Raw genomic sequence first — 23,207 nt, 5'->3', positions numbered from 1 at the left:
CAGAGAACTAGAGGAGATATTACAGGCCTGTACAATTGTCAACTTGCATCTTAAAGACAGTTAAACAAGTGAACTTGTTTCTCATTATTTTGTTTTCCTCATTAATCTTAGTGCATATTACATCTATGTGTGCCTGAGCATCTGTCCATTTGGGAATTGGGTGTTTGTTATATTTACATTTTACATGCTGTGAACAAAAGTGTTTATCTTTTCTCCTTATTTAAATTGACAAGTAAACCTGTTTGTGTCTGTTAGAATCATAGGGTCAAAACAGTGTAGGAGGAGGACATTCGGCCTGTCAAATCTGCACCGACTCTCCAACAGAATATTTTACCCAGTCCCTATCCCCCACCCTATCTCTGTAACCCCACACATTTATGTCGCTAATCCCCCCAACCTACCCATCCTTGGACACTAAAGGCAATTCAGCATGGCTAATCCACCCAGTGTGCGCATCTTTGGACAGTGGAAGGAAACCAGAACACCTAGAGGAAACTCATGCAGAAAAGTAAAGAATGTGTAAATGCCGCACAGTCTTCTTTAATGTCACAGCATTCAAAAGCATTAAACACTCCTTCTCAAAAGTACACCTTGTTGCAGTCAGGTGAGAGATGAGTAAAAGGAAACAATTATTTCACACTCCTCGCCCTGTTAGTAACAAGAGGTAAAATTACATATTACAAATGGATAGTTTGGGAGCTCAACTGTGCAAAGGTAACAACCTGGGAAAAGGCCTTAAGCTTGGCAAACCCCAATGCAAGCACCCTTCTCAGGCTGGATCACTGTATTAGATATGACTAATGCCCTTTGGAGAGCATCTAGCATCAGTAGCACTGCTTTCATGGTGCTAGAGATCTAAATTGGTGTGACAAATGGTTGTAGTGGAAGAATCATTTCACACTAGTATTACGACGCAGAGGTTATTTTCTTTTCCCTCTGCGCAATTTTGGAACCACCTAAAGCGATACCTCGCCTCGTAATCTTATACGAATATGCATTACGTATTAGGATGCTACTGGTTTTGGTAAATCAAAGCAGGATCTGATTAACAGGTCTTTATTTTAAAACTAGTGACAACCTCATTAAAACAATTAACAAACTGAATAAACTCCCCAACAAGACTCATTCAAGAATAATGAAATAAATCCTTATAGGATATAGTCATTCTCAAATAATATACCAGACGTCAGTTAGAAGTATGAACTTTCTTCTAACGCTTTCATCTGCAACACTTCCTGAATTCAGTAAGAAGTCTCACAACACCAGATTAAAGTCCAACAGGTATTTTTGGAATCACAAGCTTTTGGAGTGCTGCTTCTTCATCACTCACCTGATGAAGTAGCAGCACTCAGAAAGCTTGTGATTGCGAATAAACCTGGTGGACTTTAACCTGATTTTGTGAGACTTCTTATTGTGTCCACCCCAGGCCAATACTAGCATCTTCACGTCATGACTTTCCGCATTGGTATTCTTTCTCTTTAGATGGTGATTTTCTGAAGGTGTGTATATTAAACTGCAGGATTCTATATGAGAGCCTCGCCTCTCCCTCCTTCAACTAAAGAGGTGGCAAACTTACTCTACCAGTTGTTTCCCCTTGTTTGGGTTTAAATACGTGGAATTACCTTACCATATTCCTGTAGTCTGAGTAGCTTCAGGCTGTCAACAAACCTCACATTTAGATTCCATTGGTTCTCTGTCTCTGTGTGCTTGCTTTAAACTCATTGGTTCAATTCAAAAGCCTGTTTTGTTATGTTGGAACCCTGACTGCTGCTTTGAATACAAATGTTACAAACCTGCTGCCACAGTTTAAAATCCACAGCAAGATACAGGCTTTTTAAAGAGACAATGCTCTATGATTTCTTTTTTTGGTTTCTGCATTTCTTTTCAATTTATATTTTTCAAACACCACATTTTTAACCTTATATATGCAATTTCATAACACTATTCTTTAAGTTCAATTATTTTATTTAAAACCTCTACTTCAGAGCTGCTGGCTCAAGCAGCAAACTGCTGCAGCTGTTTTTATCAATAACACAATCAATCTTATAGGTTTTACTGGCAATTTGCTTAATGAAGTAATTCTCCACACTGATTAGGGGTAAATTAACACCATCTGCCTAACTTTTGAATACAGATATAAGACAAAGATAATAAGACAAATATATAAATATTTGCTTTATATAAATATCAAACTTTAAGTTTACCCAACTACTTTTAAAAATGTCTTGGTACCTTTCTTACAATAATAGTAATGTTGAAAGGTATTCGATATAATATGAAGTCTACAGCTTTTCAATTTTTAATACTTTGTAAATATAGCAAAGATTTCTCTGCCGTTAAGCCTTTCAGACAACTTACTGCTGGATAATGTTTAAAAAAGCATGCTATAAATGATCGAAGCATGAAGTATTTTGTGTGAGAGTAACAAAAATAGCGTTGTTTCAGAAGAACAACTTTGGTCTATTTTTAAATCCATTAATTTTGCCTTGGCTAGTTAACAACTTAGTCATTGGAGATCCCTCAAAAAGCAGTGGAAGCAGAGACTTGAATGTTTTTAAGGCAGAGATAGATAGATTCTTGATAAATAAGGGGGGAAAGGTTAATGAGAGTAGGCAGGAGGGTACAGTCAAATCAGCCATGATCTCAATTAATACTGGAACAGGCTCAAAGAGCCAATTATGCTCTACTTCTGCTTCTAACCTGTATGTTTGCATATTAACCTAAGAAGCGGTACTGACTAATTTAACTAGGTACTTGTGTCCCCATGTCATGTATCTTGAAAGATTCTTCATTCTTCTGTGCAACTTAATGCACAGAAGATAAGCTAGGAGAGGACAGAGCATGACTCTGTTATGATCTGCCTTCGCTATATAATGAAGTCGCAATAAGTCAAACTCAGATGCCATGAAATACCAGTTATGCCAAAGTCTTCAACCAATCCCGCTGGCAGAGTAGAGAATCCCACAGAACGATGCCCGTGAGAAACCAAATTCTGCAGTGGTAACTCCAGATTAGGTTAACTTGTCTAAGCTTGTCATATGACTACTCTGACCAATCAGAATAAAGTTATACTGCACAACATCATGAAATTATGCACACTACAAGATTTGACATTGAGCTCTCCCTGTGAAAGGACGTGCAAATCCTGTGAGTTTAACTAAACCTGTGATCAAATTAAAGTGTTGGTGGTTGGAGAGAAAGTGTTGTTAATATGCAAGTGGAAAACAGTGGCATGAAGTGAAAAGGGGGCATTGAGAAGGAGTGGGAGGTTCCACCATTAATTTTGTCCACCATGATGAAACGCAAGGCAAGCATCTTGCAACAGTTTAACAAGCAGGCATCCTCTGCAGCAAGAAATAGGACGAGCATGACAGCCAATCCAAATGTTCAAGAACCTCGGCTAATGTTGTTCAGGCAGAGACTGTGCCCATCTCCAGTCCAATTCTGCTGGAAAGTGGAGTGGTCCTGGCAAAGAATCTGAGCACATGGAGTTCACTTGTATTGGTGATGGCACAGAATCAAGACAAGGCATGGTGTAGTCATCCGTGGAGTAAGAAGTGAGAGTCTGGGAGTGACAGATGATTAGTCTCAAAATAGTCTCACAGATGTGTTGAATGAGTATGCACCAAGAGACATTTTGGATGCGTATGAAACCAAATTGTTATACCATCTTTTGCCAATCCACTTATTGATGTTTAAAGGTGGTAGGCAGAGGAAGGAATGTGTTCCTGCTGTGGTCTGAGCCAGCATGGGTCGCACCAAAAAGCTGCCATTTATTATGATGGAAAGGTCCAGGAAGCCACATTCCTCTATGAATCTCAAGATAATACGTACACAGTTCAAAGTTAACAAAACAAGCTGAATGAGCTTCAGCATTTTTGAGGCATGGATCAGGAAAGTAAGCAAAATGTATCAGTTTTTCAAGTTTATTTATTAATGTCACAAGTAGGCTTACATTAACACTGCATTGAAGTTACTGTGGAAGTCCCTTGGTGGTCACACTTCGGCGACTGTTTGGGTACACTGAGGGATAAATTAGCATGACAAATGCACCTAACCAGCACATCTTTTGGACTACAGGAGAAAACTGGAGCACTCTGATGAAACCCATGCAGTCATGGAGAAGGCAAGTAGACTTTACACAGATAGTGACCCAAGCCCAGAATCAAATGCGGGTTCCTGGTATTGTGAGGCAGCAGTGCTGACTACTGCGCTCCTGCAGAGTGAAAGAAAAGGAAGATTATCATCATTACAGACAATTGCCCCAAGCGCCCTGATGTTACTGGCCTCAAGAGCATCAAGCTGATGTTCTTGCCTCCCAACACCACGACCAAGCTTGAACCAACAAATCAGGGAGTGATTAGGTATCTGAAACTCCGCTTACAATGACACCCAATGTCTCAGGTTATCGAGGCCATCGATAACATGCAGGAATACAATCCATCTGTGCAAAAGGCATGTACATGATGAAAACACCTGGAAGATGGTGTCAGAAGCTATAATTGCCAACAGCTTCCATCACACTGGTCAAAACAGATTATTACAGCATAGGATGTCAAGAATGTTGAGGGGCAGGGCGAGGACAACCAACCCGATGAGGCACTTTTCACTCAGCTGCAGGAGGCCAACATTGAAATTTTAGCAGAGTTAGCCATGGAAACTCATACAGAGGTGGATGATGCCACATAATGAATTGACAAATGGTGTCATTATCGATGTAAAAAATTCTTCAACCAACGAGTCTAATGACTCTGAAGAGTCCGATGAATGCCACCTGCTTGTTTTCCCAGCTAATGCCACAAAAACCATAGAGATGCTCTTGGACTTGGCACTGTGGCATGAACACACTGAAAATATGTCTGACTGTATGGATGACACAGTGGGCTATATCACACACATCCGAAGACTGAGCACAAAGAAAGATTACAGAATTTTTCCAGAGCTAACTCCTGATACTTTGCAATGCAATGTTCTGGTCTTTTACAAGGTCAGGTCATTGTAAGATGTGAACAAACTGAATGAAGGCACACGTTTTCTGCCTTACTGTGTTTTCATTTGGCATTTGAACCTATTGTTTTTAGACATCGACAGTATTTATAGGCTTATCCAATTACATAGCAATGCATTCATGAGGGAATGAGACATCCTTAGCTATCACAAAGCTCCACTAATCATGAATTTGTGGGCTGATCTCCTGGAATTTGACTCATTGGGATTTTACTGTATATAATATAAATAGATATAATAAATATATATGGAATAAATATAAATAATATATATAATATTTTCTTTGCTAAGCATCATCATACAATCCATTACTCAGAATATTTTTGTTGAGACTGCCAATCCCAAATCCTAATGTCTACTTTCTGGAATACCACACAAATTCATTATGAATTGCAGAAATGTGCAATTTTCTACCGTACAACGTTCTTATTTTAATTTGCTGGCAGACAGCAAGTAGAACACAAAACTTCCAATAGGGAAAAATAAGCCAACAGCTCCATAATGACACAGGTATAGCACTTCCAACATGAATGGTGGGATAATCTTGTTTCTGAAAATCAATCACGGATTTCCTTTTTTGGAAACCAACGTATTGAGTGGGATCAGTACCAAATCCATGTTCAGATTGCATTCAATATCTGTACATGGAACCGCAGATCAGCAAGCTCTTCAAGGTCAGTACGTAAAGGAAAGAAAGATCAGAAAATGCCTCTGGCTTTTGAAAAAGGTACTGCTGATATAGTCTGTAAAGTACACCATTCCTGCAGGGAAATATTTCATTGTAGATGTAGTGTATTTTTTTCTTTGCTTGTTACAATGTTTTCTTAGAGGTGAGGGAAGGTCTGACAATGTGCATTGATGCAGTCTGACATTGGCTATTTCTGTGACAATTCTAATTTTATTTTTGCTCAGAAGACATAGAATGATAACACCATTGTTCCGCCATTATATATTTTGTAAACAAAATGTTGTTCTCTCCTTCCATTACTCTTCTTTCCTAGCAGACCAGGAAACTGATGATCATCAGCTGGCAGTGGATGCGGTGACTGAGCCTAGCATGGAGCAGAAAAAGGAACAGGTTTGGTAGCCAATATTATAGTTTAGGGTCTGCAAATGTGTGCTGCATTCAAATTCCACTTGTCAATCAAAACAAGTATTGCCAAATGTTAAGATACTATGTGCTGCAGACTGTACAGAGCAGCACAGAATTTCATTCTCCTGCCTACAAAATTTGTTCAGAACTTGCTTAAGAGATGTGCCATAACTAATTTTGTTTTACATCAAATGTATCTTCTGGTAACACAAAAGTGTATATCCCGTAGCTATTATCAAAAGTTCAGGTGGATCTAATGGAATAGTCAGTTGCTTATTGAAGACAAAATCAGAGGTATTTTAATCAACCTCTTAAAACATGGAGACATTTTCCATGTTTCATTAGTCAGTATCTTGTAGACGTCAACAGAAATAAGTGAAACTGAAATACATTCATATGACATAAGGAGCTGAATCCTCTAAGGATCCAATCATCATTGGATTTGCACTCCAATCCTATTTACTTATCTTACACTGGAGATTCACATTTCTTGCCCAGCATTCTGACCCAGGCCTGTCGAGAAATGTACAGCATGTTTGCACCTTGAGTCATTTTCTTGTTGTGTAGGAACATCAGGAGAAGACTTGCAGAAACCCTTTTTAAGGCACTAGCAACTGTATTCCAGCAAATTTAAAGGTTTGAGCCACTTTGACCAGTGAGGGAGAAAAGGTAAGTGTGTAAGGCTGAGGGAGTAGCATTGTCAGTGGCGCGGGTGGGAAGGGGGAAGTCATCGGGTGGGTTGCAAGGAGTTAGGAGGTTTCATAGAATCCCAACAGTGCAGAAAAGGCCATTCAGCCTATCGCGTTTGCACTGACAACAATCCTATCCAGGCCCTATCCCCATGGCCCCACGCATTCACCCTGTTAATCCCCCTGCATAAGGGACAATTTAACATAGTCAATCATCCTAACCTGTTCATCTTTGGAGTGTTGGAGGAAACTGGAGCACCCAGAGGAAACCCACACAGACATGGGGAGAACATGCAAACTTGACACACACAGTGACCTGAGGCTAGAATTAAACCCAGGACTGTGGTGCTGTGAGGCAACAGTGCTAACCACTGTGATTGGAAAGAGGGCCGATTAGTCAGTAGTTGTTGTTGGTTGTTGGTTGTGTGGGTGGTCATCATGCAGTCATGGGGGAATAGTCTGGAAGTAGGGAGGTTAGTTGGGATGTCAGATCGAATAGTTGGAGGTTCAAGAGGGTGGCTGGGGAAAGGGAGTTGTAGTTGGGTGAGGATAGTAGTTGCGTGACAAATGGGTAGCCAAGGGTTGGGAATGGTGGGGGTGTGTATTCAGAGGTGAGTCAGGAGGACAGTTGTGGGGTTGGGAATGGGTGTAAACAGTGGAAGTCAGGGATGTAGTTGAAGGATTTGGCAGGGTGAGCAATGGGGGTGGGTGGTGAGGGAGTGGCAATGAAGGTTTTCAGCAGAGGTAGCGTGGGGTGTAGTTTAAGGGTGGGAAGCATAGTGAGGTAGTCGGGGTGGCTGTCAGTATGGGTGACAATTGTATAGCTCCTCAGGAGTTGGAACAGATTTTATCCTAACTTTGCCTGAGTAATTATTCTGGTAAGTAAGTCAGAACCATCCAAAATCACCACTTTTAAATCAGGGTTTGGAGTGTTCCAGACGAAAGGTAGTTGCTGAATGAAAGTTGAAATTTCTTGGACAATTCCCAGGTAGTCAGTGCGTGGGGTCTTCTGAATGGTCCCCCAGCACATCTGGTACAACCATCCAGAGAACAGAGACTGGAACACTTATCTCAAAAAGTGAGACAATATGAGGTGACAGAATTCTCCAGATAAAAGGAAAACTTGTAAGGTAAGGTACAGGCAAAAGGTTGTTCAGCATTCCACCAGGCTTAATAATTCTTTAATTCCAGTGTCTGATTCTCTGAAGAAAGTATGGCAATCCCAGGAGGAGCTGTATTCCCTCTGTATATGTGCAGACACGCCATGGGCTGCAATCCATGTTGAATAAATAATTCATGCTACATTGTACTAACAACGTGATTTTTCTTCTTTCGCTTATAGCAATTGGGTGGTTTTATCGATATGAAGGCAAATATCCAACCACCCGGAAGGTAGAAAATTTTAATAGTGTGGCATGTTGCTTTTGACTCTTTGTGTGGACTTAATTTAAATTTACTTTGGTTCTAATTCTTTTGACAATGCTCTTTGCCTTTCCGACATTTCCTGAAAATACATTTCATCACTTTGCTGTGTGATAATGACCTTCCAAAGAAAGTAGCTTGTGCATTTATGGTACGTTATAATCAAAGTATTTGAACAATGCCTTTCATTTGCAAGTAAACAAAACTAAAGCCAAAAGCATGTCCATGCTTCTGATAAGCTAGATATATCCAAAACTCAAGGACACAGCTTTACAGCACTTCAAGTACTTTGCGATACACAGCCTGCAACCTTCATTTTGTTTCACTGCCATTCCTCTCCTGAAGGTACTGATTCAGATTCCAAAAACTTCCAGGGATATAAACAGCCCTACAGTGGCTCAATTAAGTGTGATTACTCATTGATACTTCTTGAGTGAATGACTACATGTTATTCCACTGCAGGAGACATCAGAACATGCCTAGTTCTGTTCTCCAAGGCACCCATAAGCATCATTTCCACAGGTATCACTAGATATTGGTTATGAGTGAATTCATTGCCAGGATTAATACCCCAATATCCTCCTGAATCAAGATCAGCAAACTTGCTGTGCATGGTTCAGTTCAATTATCATATAAGCAGTTGGAAAATATAGTGAGAAAAATTGTTGCTACCTTCATGTTCTCTTCGATTAGGTGACAGTATGAGTTTGCATATTACCTTTCTAACTATAAATGTTCATAAATCCAGGTGAAAGAAAAATTTTAACTCTCAGCAGGAAGCCAGATGTAGCTGGCAATCCTTCATTGGAGGCCTAGCAATTTTTAGCCACCAGACTACACTTGAATGCCTCCAATCAACTGCTTCTCCATCTCAAGCAGTAAGCAGCAGTTGACTGGTGGAGTGGGGGGGGCAAGGTGGTAACAGAAAACTGCTGGTAGCAAAATGAAATGGGCGGGGGGGGGCGGTGTTGTTGAGTCAGGGTGCCCTGAGCAGCAGAATTCTACTGTGAGACCCAGAGATGCAAAATTAGTTTTTTTAAAGAATTCTTTTTAACTTATTTCAGTGAGTAATGTTGGCTTCCTGATGACTATATTTTGTGGGGAGGTTTTGACAGCACCCCATTCAAAAGTGGTTTAAAATGTTGCCTTTGTCCTGTTTATGTCATCCAATTGCCACTTAGGAAGACAGTCCTTTGGAATCTAATGGGAGTGTCATCAATAGCTAGCAACATTAAATGGCAGATCAGTGGGAACTTGGTGGGAAATAGAATCTCTCCACTTGAACTATTTCCCCAATCCTTTCCCATCAGGCTAAATCTAGAGGATTTAATCTATGACCAATTCTAGGAAAGGCTCAGAGAAATTGATCACATAAGACCATCAGCAAGATTTAGGTGACTGAGGTTGTCCCCTTAGAGACCTCTAGCCACCAGTACACTGTAAAGTTGTCCAAAAAGCATTAAAAAAATGAACAAAATAAAACAAAGAACAAAATCAGCCCAGGAAACAGGCCCTTCGGCCCAACGAGCCCACGCCAGCATCTCAACACCACCAATCCACCTCTCTACCCATGACCCCTATCTAATGTTTCATGGCCATCCAGATTGAGGGAAACTGATTTAGGGACAATTTATTCCTGCCAATCAGCCTAACAGCACATCTTTGGGGTGTGGGAGGAAACCGGAGCACCTGGAGAAAACCCACGCAAGCACGGGGAGAATGCACAAACTCTCACAGACACCAGCCCAAATCCATGTGTCTGCACAGCAATCAGCGATAGTCACTGAGCTGTCTTGCCCAGTATCTTGTCCAGTTTAGGCACACACTAACGACATGAAGCATTAGGCCAATCTTGAACAACCAAGAGCAGCCCCAGTACGACCCATCGCCTGTATGCCCCTCGTTGGACACAAGGTGGACCGACTTAAAACCTGTGAATGAAAGAAAAAAACATTATCATACCATACCTATTTACATTACCAGGGACGCCCCAATGCTAATGACCCTTATTTAAAAGGTTCTCCTATATCCACCCATCTCCAACTCAGTCATGTGCCTAAGTTACTGTTAAAGGATTCTAGCGTGTTTGCCTCCACCACCTTACTTGGCAGAGCATTCCATACCCCCACTACCCTCTGTGTGAAAAACCTCCCTCTAATATCTGTGTTGTACCGCTCCCCCCTCACCTTAAGTCCATGGCCCCTTGTCCTACGTGTCTCTATTATAGGAAATAGCTTACCTCTGTTTACTCTATCTATACCCTTCATAACCTTATATACCTCTATTAGATCCCCCCTCAGTCAGCGTCTTTCAAGGGAAAAGAGCCCCAATTTCTTCAATCTTTCCTCATACCCCAGACCTTCCATACCAGGCAACATCCTAGTAAACCTCCTCTGCATTGTCTCCAGAGTCTCCACGTCCTTCCAGTAGTAAGGCGACCAGAACTGTACGCAGTACTCCAAATGCGGCCGAACCAACGTTCTGTACAACTGCAACATTAGACTCCAGCTCTTATATTCTATACCCCTTCCTATAAAGGCTAACATACCATAGGCTTTCTTCACCATACTCTCCACTTGCACTGCCACCTTCAAAGATTTGTGCACTTGCACCCCCAGGTCTCGCTGCGACTCTATACTCCTTACGGGCTTACCCTTTATCATATAACTTCCCCCTACATTATTCCGGCCAAAATGCATCACTTCACATTTATCCGGATTAAAGTCCATTTGCCATGTATCTGCCCAATCAACCAGCCTATCAATATCCTGCTGTATTGCCAGACACTGCTCCTCACTGCCCGCCAATCCAGCCATCTTGGTGTCATCAGCAAATTTGCTGATCACACCACCCAATCCCTCTTCCAAATCATTTATATACACTACAAAGAGAAGAGGTCCTAGTACCGAGCCCTGTGGCACACCACTAGTGACAGACCTCCAGCTAGAAAAAGACCCCTCCACAACTACTCTGACTCCTCTTTGCAAGCCAGTTCTCTACCCATCTAGATACCTGACCACATATCCCATGAGCTTTAATCTTCTGTACCAACCTACCATGAGGGACTTTGTCAAACACCTTACTGAAATCCATATAGATGACATCAACGGCTCGTCCTTCATCAACCGTTTTTGTCACCTCCTCAAAGAATTCTACCAGATTCGTAAGGCAAGACTTCCCCTTGACAAAGCCATGCTGCGTATCCTTAATCAGATTGCAACGCGCCAAGTGCACATACATCCTATCCCTAAGAATCCTCTCCATCAACTTACCTACCACTGACGTTAAGCTTACCGGCCTATAGTTACCCGGGCTATCCCTCCTACCCTTTTTAAACAACGGTACCACGTTTGCTATCCTCCAGTCCTCTGGGACCTCACCTGTGTCCAAAGAAGAGACAAAGATTCGCATCAGAGGCCCAGCAATCTCATCCCTCGCCTCTCTAAGCAGCCTAGGATAAATGCAATCAGGCCCCAGAGATTTATCGGTTTTAATGCCCTCTAAGAGCCCTAACACTTCTTCCCTCGTAATCAATAGATCTTTCAATCGGTCTACCACTCCCTCAATGACCGTACTAGACATCAAGCCCCTCTCCTTCGTGAATACCGACGCAAAGTATTCATTCAGGATCTCCCCCATTCCCTCTGCCTCTAAGCACAATTCCCCATGTTTGTCCCTGAGAGGACCGATTTTACCCCTAGCCACCCTTTTGTTCTTAAGATAGGAGTAAAATGCCTTTGGATTCTCCTTAACCCTACCTGCCAAAGCCATCTCATGCCCCCTCTTTGCTCTCCTAACTCCCCGTTTGAGATCCCTCCTACTCTCTGTATTCCTCCAACGCTCTCTGTTCCCAGCTGCTTAGACCTGACATACGCCTCTCGTTTCTTCCTAACCAGGTCTTCTATATCTCTAGTAATCCACGGCTCCCTAATCCTACCTTTCCCATCCTAACTGGCATATGCCTTTCCTGCACCTTTTGCAGTTTTCCCTTGAAAGATTCCCACATGCCTAATGTGGTCTTGCCTTCCAACAGCCTATCCCAGTCTGTATCCCTAAGCTCCTGCCTAATCCAGCTGTATCTAGTCTTCCCCCAATTTAGCACCTCCTCTTAGGACACCTCTCATCTTTTTCCATTCGCATCCTAAAGTAGACGGAGTTGTGGTCACTATTAGCCACATGTTCGCCTACCGCAACCTCAACCACCTGACCCGGCTCATTTCCCAGAACTAAATCCAGTATCGCACCCTCTCTAGTCGGGCTATCTACATACTGTTGCAAGGATCCTTCCAATACACATCTTACGAATTCCTCCCCGTCAGACCCTCCAGCTCTAGGCACTTTCCACTCCACCCCAGGGAGATTAAAATCTCCCACTACAACAACCCTATTCTTCCTACACTTATCCAAAATGTCCCTACATATACCCTCTTCCACTGCCCGAGGGCTATCGGGCAGCCTATAGTACACTCCTAGCATAGTAATGGCCCCCTTCTTATTCCTCAACTCCACCCACAAAGACTCAATTTCCAACCCCTCCATGTTATCCTCCCTCTGCACCGCTGTGATCTGCTCCCTAATTAAGAGTGCAACTCCACCTCCTCTATCACACCTAAAACACTTATACCCTGGAACATTTAGCTGCCAGTCCTGCCCCTCCTTTAACCACGTCTCTGTCACTGCCACCACATCTAAATTCCTCACGAACATCAAGGCCTTAAGTTCATCTGACTTTCCTGTCACACTCCTCGCATTAAAACAGATGCACCTAAGACCCTCAGTCCCTCTCGGATCCTCCTTCTCCTGGGGGAGTTCCCTATCAACTAGACTTACCCTGATCTCCAACTCACTCCCAGTGCCTGAGCTGTCTCTCTCCTCCCCACCCCACCCCCCCCCATACTAGTTTAAACCCTGCCTAAACACTCCAGCCAACCTCCCAGCTAAAATATGTGTCCCCTTACCATTTAAGTGTTCCCTATCCCTCTTATACAAGTGCCCTTCCTTTGCAAAGACTTCCCAATGGTCAACAAAACTAAAACCCTCTGTCCTGCACCAATCCCTCAGCCACACATTCAGCTGCAGGATCTCATTATTTTTATCCCTGCTATTGCTGGGCACTGGCAGCAGCCCAGAGATTGCCACCCTGGAGACCCGACACTTCAGCCTGGCTCCTAACCCCCTGAACTGCGTACGTATTTCCCCCCTACTCTTCTTTCCTATGTCCCTCTCTCCTACATGTATAATTACATCCGCCTGTGTCCCTTGGCCCTTCAAGATTCCCTCTACCCTCTCCGACACATCCTGTACCCCTGCTTGAGGGAGGCAGACCACCATCCTGGAGTCCCGCTTTTGCCCACAGAACCGCCTATCAACTCCTCTAACCCTCCCGTCCCCCACCACTATCTCACATCCAGCCCCCTTCCTTCCCTCTGGGGCATTTTCCTCTTCCCCTCGTGCCCTTTCCACCTCAGTCGGTGCCTTACCTCTGCTATCTTGAGAGACTACCCCTGGGGTAGCCTTTGGAACATTACTCCTCTTTTTCCTTTTCCCTAACTGTAATCCACCCATCCCCCCTCCTCGACTCTGAGATCCCCTCTTGAATCTGGTTCCTATTCATTAATGCCTCATTCTCCCTCACTAAAAATAAACCCTCCAGCCTCAACTCCAGTTGTCTAACCCGGGCCCTCAAACGTTGCAACTCCAGACATTTGGTGCAGATGTGGACTCGCCGGAGATGCTGTGTCTCCAAGAACTCCCACATATTGCATCTTACACAGCTGACATGTCTCCCCATGGTCCCTGCCATTTATTTGACTACCCTCAGACCTATGGACACACTTTGAAAAACTTGACCAGTAACTCACCTTGCCTAACCCTGCCTCGCCTAAGCCCTGTGAGCCAAAGCCCTTGCAGTACTCACTCAGCACCCACCTCACTCCAATGCCCACTCCTGACACTGCCCACTATCTACTGTGGCCTTGTTTTTATACTTCCTCACTCCCTTCCCAAGAGCCCTTGCACCTAGGACCCTCTATGGAAAGCACAAAGGGAAAAAACCCACAACCCAGCAATGTAATTTAAAAAAACACAGAACACTCCCCAGCCACCAGTACAGTGCTCCAGAGAATATTGAGACTGATCCCCAGGTGAGCACTTGTTTTTATACTCCCTCACTCCCTTCCCAACAGCCCTTGCACTTAGGACCCTCTATGGAAAGCACAAAGGGAAAAAACCCACAACCCAGCAATGTAATTTAAAAAAATACACAGAACACTCGCAGTTTACACTCCCCAGCCACCAGTACACTGCTCCAGAGAACAATGAAGACTTGCATTTATATAGCAACTTTCATGACAACAGGATGAACCACTGTAGAACCAAGGATATACTTCTGAAGCATAGACCCGTTCGTAATGTAGAAAACCTAACAGCCAATTTGCACACAGCAAGCTTCCACAAGCAGCATTGTGATATGAGCAGATTTCGGTTTTTGTGATGCAAGTAAGAGGTTAGTACTGGCTAGGTTACCAGCAATAAATCTCCTATTGTTCCTTGAAATATGGGTCCTTGGGTTAGCATCTCGCCTGAAAGTCAGCACCTCTGACAATGCAGCATTCCCTCAGTGGTACATTGGAGTGTCAATTTTGATTTTTGTGCCTGCATCCTGAGACGAGGCTTGAATATACAATCTCAGAAGCAAGAACTACCAATTGAGCTACTGCTGTCACCTTTGCAGTATATCCCCACTTATTACAGGTTTTAGTATATTTGTTGAGCAAGCTGATGGGGATCCCATAATCATGGATCATTATCATAAATCTTTAAATCCACATTTAAAGAGACTTTCTTCTGAACTGGATGAAAATTCCATAAGTTTGCTTAAATTTATGGAAATATCTGAGAGTGAAAAGAAGTTGATAAGAGAGAATTTAGATTATCCGCTTCATAAACATACCATTATTTTTGTTTGTAACTCGCCACATTGTTTGCTTTATGGTCTTTCATGTTACATTTTTGTAATGACACAAGGAGTGGGATTTTCTGGCTGCATTTGCCCCGAAACTGGAAAATCCCATTCGAGGTCAACCAACCTCCATGGTCCGCCCCTTGTCTGTTCCGATTCCCATGATGGGCGGAACAGGAAAACTCACCATATACATTCTGGGGATGTGAGTTTTCCCTGTATTTTCCCAGGTGTTGTCAGACTTGAAGTTAATCTTTAAAGTGTCCAATTTAAAACGAGTTCATTTTTAGTATAGCAATGGCTGATTAGTTATTGTCCATAGTAAATAAGTCAGTGCCTTGCTGGTGACCTCTGCTGTCATTTTTTAAAAAATACAATGCAAACTGCATTCAAATTAGATTTTTTAGTGAGATTGAAACCATAATTAAACAGGAACACACATCCAAAAATTAGCAAATTAATAATCAGTAATTAGCAAAATTCTTGATTTTATTTGATTTTGCATAATTAATGTATTTTAAGTAACATGATTGCATCGAACAGTAAAAAGTCATTAGAAGAAGAAATATGCCACAAATGTTGAACTGGTGTTGACCATACTAGGAATTGCAAACATACAGTATTGTTTCCACCAATCTCAATGATTGCAATGTTCAAACAGGAAAATGCTGTGTCATTTTTGCATTAGCTCAGCATGATTATGGACATTGAAAAAATGGAATTAGGCAATGCATTGTCCAGGGGCCAGTCGATGGCAAGACAAAGTGATAGACTTGATTTTAAATAAATTCCAATGGTGCAAATGAAAATACAAGTAGCCAGAAATGCTGGAATAATTTTGGGCTCAGCCCTTTTTAATTAACCATTGCTCATTTTACTGATCTTCATCCCACTTCTCACACTAGCCTCCAATCATCCTCCAAGCTAAGGAGAGTTAGGATACTAACTGGTGAGATTGACCTCACCGTACTTATGATCCTAGATGGAAGCAATGTGTAGACTAAAGCTGAACACTATGAAGAGCTGACACTGAAGAGTATCACTATCACTAATGTCTTTTATTATGGCCCTAATCCTCTTTTACTTGCAACTGAAGCAAGGAACTATGAAAGGAGATGCAGAAAAAGAAGAAAAAGTGTCTTAATGGTTCCTGTGTTAATTTGCTGTGTGTCTATGTTGTGTTCACTTGCATGCTTTGAACTATGCATGTGTTGAGGAATGAGAATTTGATTTTTTTTTAGTTTGTGCACATTCTAGCATAGTTCTATTGCTGTAGTGAGTTTAATTTTTTGAGTAGTTTGGGCTGCTTGTAATTCAGGGTTTTTTCATGAATGCATCTTCATATTGAACCTTGTTAGAGAGGAAAGGAAAGGAAGAGGTCCAAGGCTGAGATATTATTTGACCAGAGGAAGAACAAGAAGGAGCTGGAATTTGAACAGAAGCTCGCAAAAGAAAAAGAGGAGATGTTGGAGAAAGAGAAGCAGTTGAAAATAAATCGATTAGTCCAAGAGGTATATAGCAGTACAGGTGCAATAAATTACTTTCATGTAATACTTTTGTGCAATTCCACTATTTAAATAGTACCCACATAATAGGGAGATAACAATAATTTTTCTGATCTATGTTTTGTTAAGATTTTTTTGGGGTGAGACCATAAATATCATAAAATACAAATCAGCCTAATTACCTATCTGTTGCTTACTAAATATAATCCTTGTAATCCAGTGGATTTTCATATAATTTTGGAATTTAGTAGACTGATGACAAATGAGAGTCATCCTTGATAATATAACTAATGAAAAGGGAGAGGAATATCCTGCAAGTACTTGAGAGGGAAGATTGTGGATTGCACTACAGTTGTTTGGGATGCTTATTGAGTAATATAATGTTAGATACTATTGGGAAAAGTATTGAATAATGTGCTACAACTGTTTGGATATGTTGTTGAGTAGCGCTCAAATTAACGAGAGTGCCTTGTCAAGTCCCTTTTGCTGTAGAAAGAATATTCTTCCCTACAAAAGCATTTGTTACACTTTTCCTACTTGATTGCTTTCAATAGTTTGAAAGTTACATAAACTTCCCCAAAATTGAAAGATTAGTTGATGTTTACAATGGGTATATTGCTGGTTTCATAAGATTACTGAATTGAAATGTATTTGCATGTAACATGGATTATCTTAAATTTAAATTATAAAAAATGTCAATTGTATCTATCAAGCCTGCTTAATTTATTTACTAGGTCTCCGCCTCGAGTCCTGGTTCTGAAAGACTCAAACTCATTGTACTTAAATCTTATTTGAATGTAAACATTGCTGTCTTCAGTAATTTATAAAACCATTGTTCTTGATTTTGATCTTCAATCTGTAGCGTTTTGAGGCCACTGCTAACAGGTTTGAATATCAAGAATAAGTAGTCCACATTGAAAATATGTGTTGAAAAGCAGGCACATAATATAAATTAAACTTTAAAAGGTATGAAGAACAATAATGTATTTCACATTGTAACTGCCACTTCTGTAAAACCATAAAGTGAAAGAGAACCTAACAGGCATTTTTTGTTCTTTCTCCCCATTATCTGCTGAAAAAATATATACTCCAAGAAATACTTTTGACATAAGTGTCTTAAATTACATCAACAATAGAGAGGTGCCCTGGAGTGACATTTTATGAAAAAAAAACAATCGCTAGCAAGATCAGGAGGACCTCAGCCTCTATCCTCTTGTCTGTGCTATTTTGGGTATTGGTTGATGTCAGCAAGGCAAAAGTGTGGAGAGAACTATTGACCTTTGTGGCTGTATGCTAAATTGGGTCGATCAACAAAGGTCCTTGCTCCTGACCACTGTCCAGTAATCCCTGCTGGATGCGGGGACCTGTAGGCACTAAAGGTTTTCAGAAATTTATTAGGTAGGCAGTTGAGGGAAATAAACATGCAGGGCTATGGGGTTGGAGCAGGGAAATGAGACTGACTGGATTGTTTTACAGAGAGCTGACATGACTCGATGGGCTGAATGTTTTCCTTTTATATTGTGATGACGCTGACACTCACTGCCAAGTCTCGTAGCAACACGCCTCCTTGGCAAAATCATAGATCATAGAATCATACAGTGCAGAAGGAGGCAATTCAGCCCATCGAGTCTGCACCAAGCACAATCCCACCCAGTCTCTATCCCCATAACACATCCATTTACCTTAGCTAGTCCCCCTGACACTAAGGGGCAATTTAACATGGCCAATCCACCTAACCTGCACATCTTTGGATTGAGAGGAAACTGGAGCGCCTGGAGGAAACCCATGCAGACATGGGGAGAATGTGCAGACTCCACAAAGATAGGGACCCAAGCCAGGAATCAAACCCAGATCATTGGCTCTGCGAGGCAGCAGTGCTAACCACTGTGTTGCTGTGCCGAAGTGAAGAAGAACCAGGCATTCATAGAAATTATCCACACAAGGATGTCAGAATTTTTAGAAAAGCAAAGGAATAAAAATAATGGAAGGAAGATTATTTAGCAGTAAAATAACTAGAAGACACTAGAGGTTGCAATTCAGAAACCAATTTGAACCAAAATATCCTGTAAAACAGATTACTGTCTGATCATAGAAGGAGAAGGAGGCTGTTCAGCCCACCGAGTCTGCACTGACCACAATCCCACCCAGGCCCTACCCCATATATTTACCCTTGCTAGACCCCTGATACTAAGGGGCAATTTACTATGGCCATTCTACCTATCCCGCACATCTTTGAAACCAGAGCACCCGGAGGAAACCCATGCAGACACAGGAAGAATAGCAGACTCCACATAGACAGTAATCCAAGCCAGGAATCAAACTCAGGTCCTGGGCATTTTGTGGCAGTAGTGCTAACCACTGTGCCACCGTGCTGTCCAGATGGGACAAAACAAGCTTTTTCAACTATAACATATTTTAAGGTTATTTATAGAGTGTTTTTTCAACAGAAAATGGGGGTTTCTTGAAGAAAATAGTCTGCCAAGACTTGCCCTTCTCTTTGAGTAATATTTACCAGGCTCCAATTACAACTTATATATCTTTATCACTCTTTTGAAATATCTTCTGAGCGAGCTAAGCCATTGGTGCATTGCTTCAGGTATCTGAAACAGAGCGCGAAGATCTGGAAGAATCTGTAAAAGTTCAGCACTGGGTAGAGAGACTGTGCCAGACTCGATTAGAGCAAATCTCATCAGCAGAGAATGAATCCCTTGAGGTAAATAGTTATTCAAGGTGACTGTGCATGTACAGAGGTCTGTGCACTGCATGAAATATTATTGGCACTTTGTGTAATATGGAAAGTGATTTCCAATGGGGTGGGGGAATAATACAATATCCAACTAACTTGTATGGTAACATTATAGTAATAAGTGGGCAACAAACTGTTTCAAGTATCAAATTGGCAAATAAATCTTGAACAACCAATTTTGATTTCTTTAACATAAAATGATCATACATCTCCTACTTGATATAAAAATATTGGGACTGTAATTGGTCTCTGGTTGTAGCGCAAAACAGGTGGTGATATGAAGTTAAAGTTCAATATTTTTTTCAGATCATTTAGTTTGCTAGACTTAATGATAATCTAATTTTCAAAGCATTCTACCAGTTTTGTCTAAACAGCCAGAATGAAATTAGTGAATTCATTTAATTTAGTCAATTATGAATTTAGAAGATTTACTCAACCAATATGCTAATACCTGGGATGTTGGTGGTGGGGAGGCTGGCTATTTTATAAGGAAAGGTTGGACTGGCTGGGCCTGTATCCAGTGCAGTTTTGAACATTGAGAGCTGTTCCAAGACACCTTTCCTTTCCAAAACACTTGAATTTCTGATACCTTCCAAATAAATGCCCACTCTTTCTGCAACTTCTCCAACTTCTTTCTCAACCATCCCACTCTCCCAGTGTTGCTGACTGTTTGTCCATTATCCAGTCTATTATGAGCCACCAGTTTACTCTGGTTGAATATTAAAAAAATGAAACCCATTGCCTTTGGTTCACAACACACAGTCTAGACCCTTGCCACCAATTCCATTCCCTTTTCCAGCCGCTGTCTCAACATTAACAGGACATCCTGTGCATCACATAGACCGTCTACTATCATTCCCATAACATCATTCACTTATATCCCACTTCTGTTGCTGAAAACCTCATCCATGCTTTTATGACCACCAGAATTGACTTTTCTAATCCACTTCTCACATACTTCTATCACCCATGCTTCCTGAACTTGAGCTCATCTGATGTTCTGCTTCCCTTTTCCTAATCAGTCCAAGCCCCAATTATCTAACATCTCAGTGCTTGCAGACCTATGTCCAGTTCACCAATGGCTTGACTTAAGAATTCTTATACTAATGTTCAAATCCTTCATTCCTTCACCCCTCCATATTTCTGCAACCATCTCCAACCTGACAACCTTCCCAAGGTTGTTGTCTTCTTCCAACAAACAACAAGGAACCCAATGCTAAGCCCAGCGGAATGCCATTGGAAACTGTTTCCCATTCACAAAAACATCCATCCACCATTACTCTTTGTTCCCTGTTGCTAAGCCAATTTTAGATCCATATTGCAGTCTTCCCCTGTATCCCATCTTATTTTTCTGATGTAAACTGGATTGACATAATATCTGAAATGGCACTTGTCTGAAACAGTGAACTATTTGTCAGTAATGTAAATAGCAACATTATGGAAGCTGCTGTCTCTCTTCCTGCACATAGTGGTGCACAAGGCAGACTTTCGTATATTCACAGAGTGAGGTTTTTCCTGGAGCAGGTCGTTAGCCTGTTGTCAAAGGCTTATAGCTTGAGGGGCACCATGCCACATCAAGCACGGCTGGCCAGGAATCACTCCTTCCCTTACCACTTACTATTGGCATGTTGAAACAATTTTGCAGGTTGATATTCAACCCGCTGGCTCTATTATGAATGCACTTTCCTTGGCCATCATGTCCTGGGATAAGACTCAAACCTGGAGCTTCTGTCTCAGAGAAAAGGTTGCGACCCACCATGCCACAAAATGCCATTTGCCTCCATTTAATACTATAAAATTAAGTGTTTTATGAATTAATGTTGACACTTTCGATTTAATACAGCCATTTCCAGTAAAAATAATACATCAGGCAAATTTAGATTTGACTTCATCATCATCACTTATATTCCTGAGTTTTATACACCATATGGAATAGATGACAGCTCATTCAGATTTTTTTGTTCAGGGTCTGACGTGTCCATATTAGTCCAACTTTAGAAGATGAGTGAACTCATCCATACTTGGCTCCACTGGGACCATTTTGAGTTCAATGTTCATTTTGATGCCTACTTGCACAATATCAACAACTCTTAACTTTTACTGGGGATTCTCTTCTTACGTTTCATTGATAGTAATGATGCCTTGGAAAAGCATTTTCAGATGACTGTCTCTTCAGTGTTGGTTATTGATGTTGCTTGGAGTGAAAATTTTATTTTATCCTTTTAAATTGAGAATCATGCAGTTTTAAAACCCCTATTATTCACTAACAGGGGTCAAGTGCACCACCACCCCCTTCAACGTCAGTACGGAAATTTGCCGGTGGCCTCCAACTGCATACCACAGATCTTGATGACATCAACTTAGATCAATTTGATCAGCCAGCAAAGCGAATGGCACCTCCTCCACCAGCATCTCATCTTGTTCCAGCAGCACAGCCACCCAGGATGCCATCGCCAACTGCCACACCATCACGGAAAAAGCCTGCCCCACCTCCACCAATTCCACGACATCCAAAACCATCTCACATAGGCTCCAGAGCATCACCTGTATCCCCAATTCCACTTCCTCCATGTCCTCCGGCTCCACCCCCACCCCCGCCACTCCCTGTTACAATGCCCATTCATGCTATTGCCTTTACTCATTCTCAGGGTACTATTCCAGAAGCAAGGGAAAACAACTTGTCCTATTACTCCCAAGCTGGCATGGAGCCAGTTAAAGACTGGGAAGAACACAACTATAGTTCAAAAGCTGGGTACAGTCCTATATACAACCTGGCTGGTGAACGTTCATATCCAAATAGTCATCAGGTATTGACTGCATGATATGATATCTGTTTTGCTTGCCGTGTTCCCTTCCCCTGGACTGCATGTCTTCTCAACTTTCAGCCTAAATTTGCACAAAAATTATTTATACTAGTGTAGGCAATCCTTTAAATAAAATGACATGGCTACATGAATGACTGCTTGGCAAACCAAGCACATTTATTATCAACTGATAAACATAAGGTATCAACTTAATTAATAAAACTCTCATCACTGCATCAGAAAACCCAATGATGTACTTATTGCACGTAATCAGAATGGCACTCCATTCTAATGCTGAGAAATTGCTGCATGTTGGAGGTGCCATACTTTGGATGAAATGTCAACTGCCCAACAGTGCACCTCAAAAATAATTCATTGTGTGAATGGATGAGGCTGTGAAATGCAGCAAACAGTTCAAAGGTGCATTGACATCAGCGGGTGGAATTATAAAATCCCACCTCGCATATTAATTAATTGCAAACAGTTATTTGAGTTTTACCTTTTGATATATTTTTTATTCCTGACAAAGGCCAGCATGCTCCCTACTTTGAAAGTTGCATGTGATTGGAGTGACTTATTACTATAAATATGGCTGCTTATGTAGATATGAAATGATGATTGGAATATGTGTTGTATTGTCTCAGGTTGCGAGGAATACATCTCATGCTAGTAGAGTCTCTTCCACATCCAATAATCCATTGGTACGTGACAAAAATATTATGTGTGATTATATGAGCGATTATAGGTCATTCTTGGCATTGATGATAGGCTGAAGGCAATATAGTATACATTATTAAAAGCAAACATGGAACCTACCTAACAGGTAGACTTTCTGGGGTGAAAGAGAAAAAAATATTGTTGGAGATGTCAGACGAGTGATTAACTGATTCATGTATGTGTTCTACATTCAGTGAGTGGACTTGTATTTAAGTTGATGCTCAGATATATACAAGACCTTCATTGCCAACATAAATTAATTG

The 23,207-nt window shown here is 41.5% G+C and overlaps 1 protein-coding gene across 3 annotated transcripts in view; it reads left to right on the top strand.

Annotated features, from left to right (window-relative positions):
* The window catches only part of ush1c (Usher syndrome 1C), a 226,814-nt gene that overhangs the window by 108,197 nt on the left and 95,410 nt on the right, over positions 1-23,207 (top strand). The window contains exons 15-19 of one of the 3 annotated variants that reach the window (XM_080190278.1): positions 8,132-8,181; positions 16,531-16,683; positions 19,274-19,390; positions 21,694-22,230; positions 22,872-22,928. In XM_080190278.1, the coding sequence (XP_080046404.1) occupies positions 8,132-8,181; positions 16,531-16,683; positions 19,274-19,390; positions 21,694-22,230; positions 22,872-22,928 (914 nt within the window). Of the gene's footprint in view, positions 1-6,008; positions 6,086-8,131; positions 8,182-16,530; positions 16,684-19,273; positions 19,391-21,693; positions 22,231-22,871; positions 22,929-23,207 lie in introns of all 3 variants that reach the window. The other 2 variants (XM_080190280.1, XM_080190279.1) reach the window with 2 other exon arrangements.

Source organism: Carcharhinus amblyrhynchos, chromosome 6, assembly GCF_965287045.1.
Source record: "Carcharhinus amblyrhynchos chromosome 6, sCarAmb.v2.hapA, whole genome shotgun sequence".
Lineage (NCBI taxonomy): Eukaryota > Metazoa > Chordata > Chondrichthyes > Carcharhiniformes > Carcharhinidae > Carcharhinus > Carcharhinus amblyrhynchos.
The sequence above is the reverse complement of the archived record's forward strand: the minus strand, read 5'-3'. Positions and strand labels throughout refer to the sequence as shown.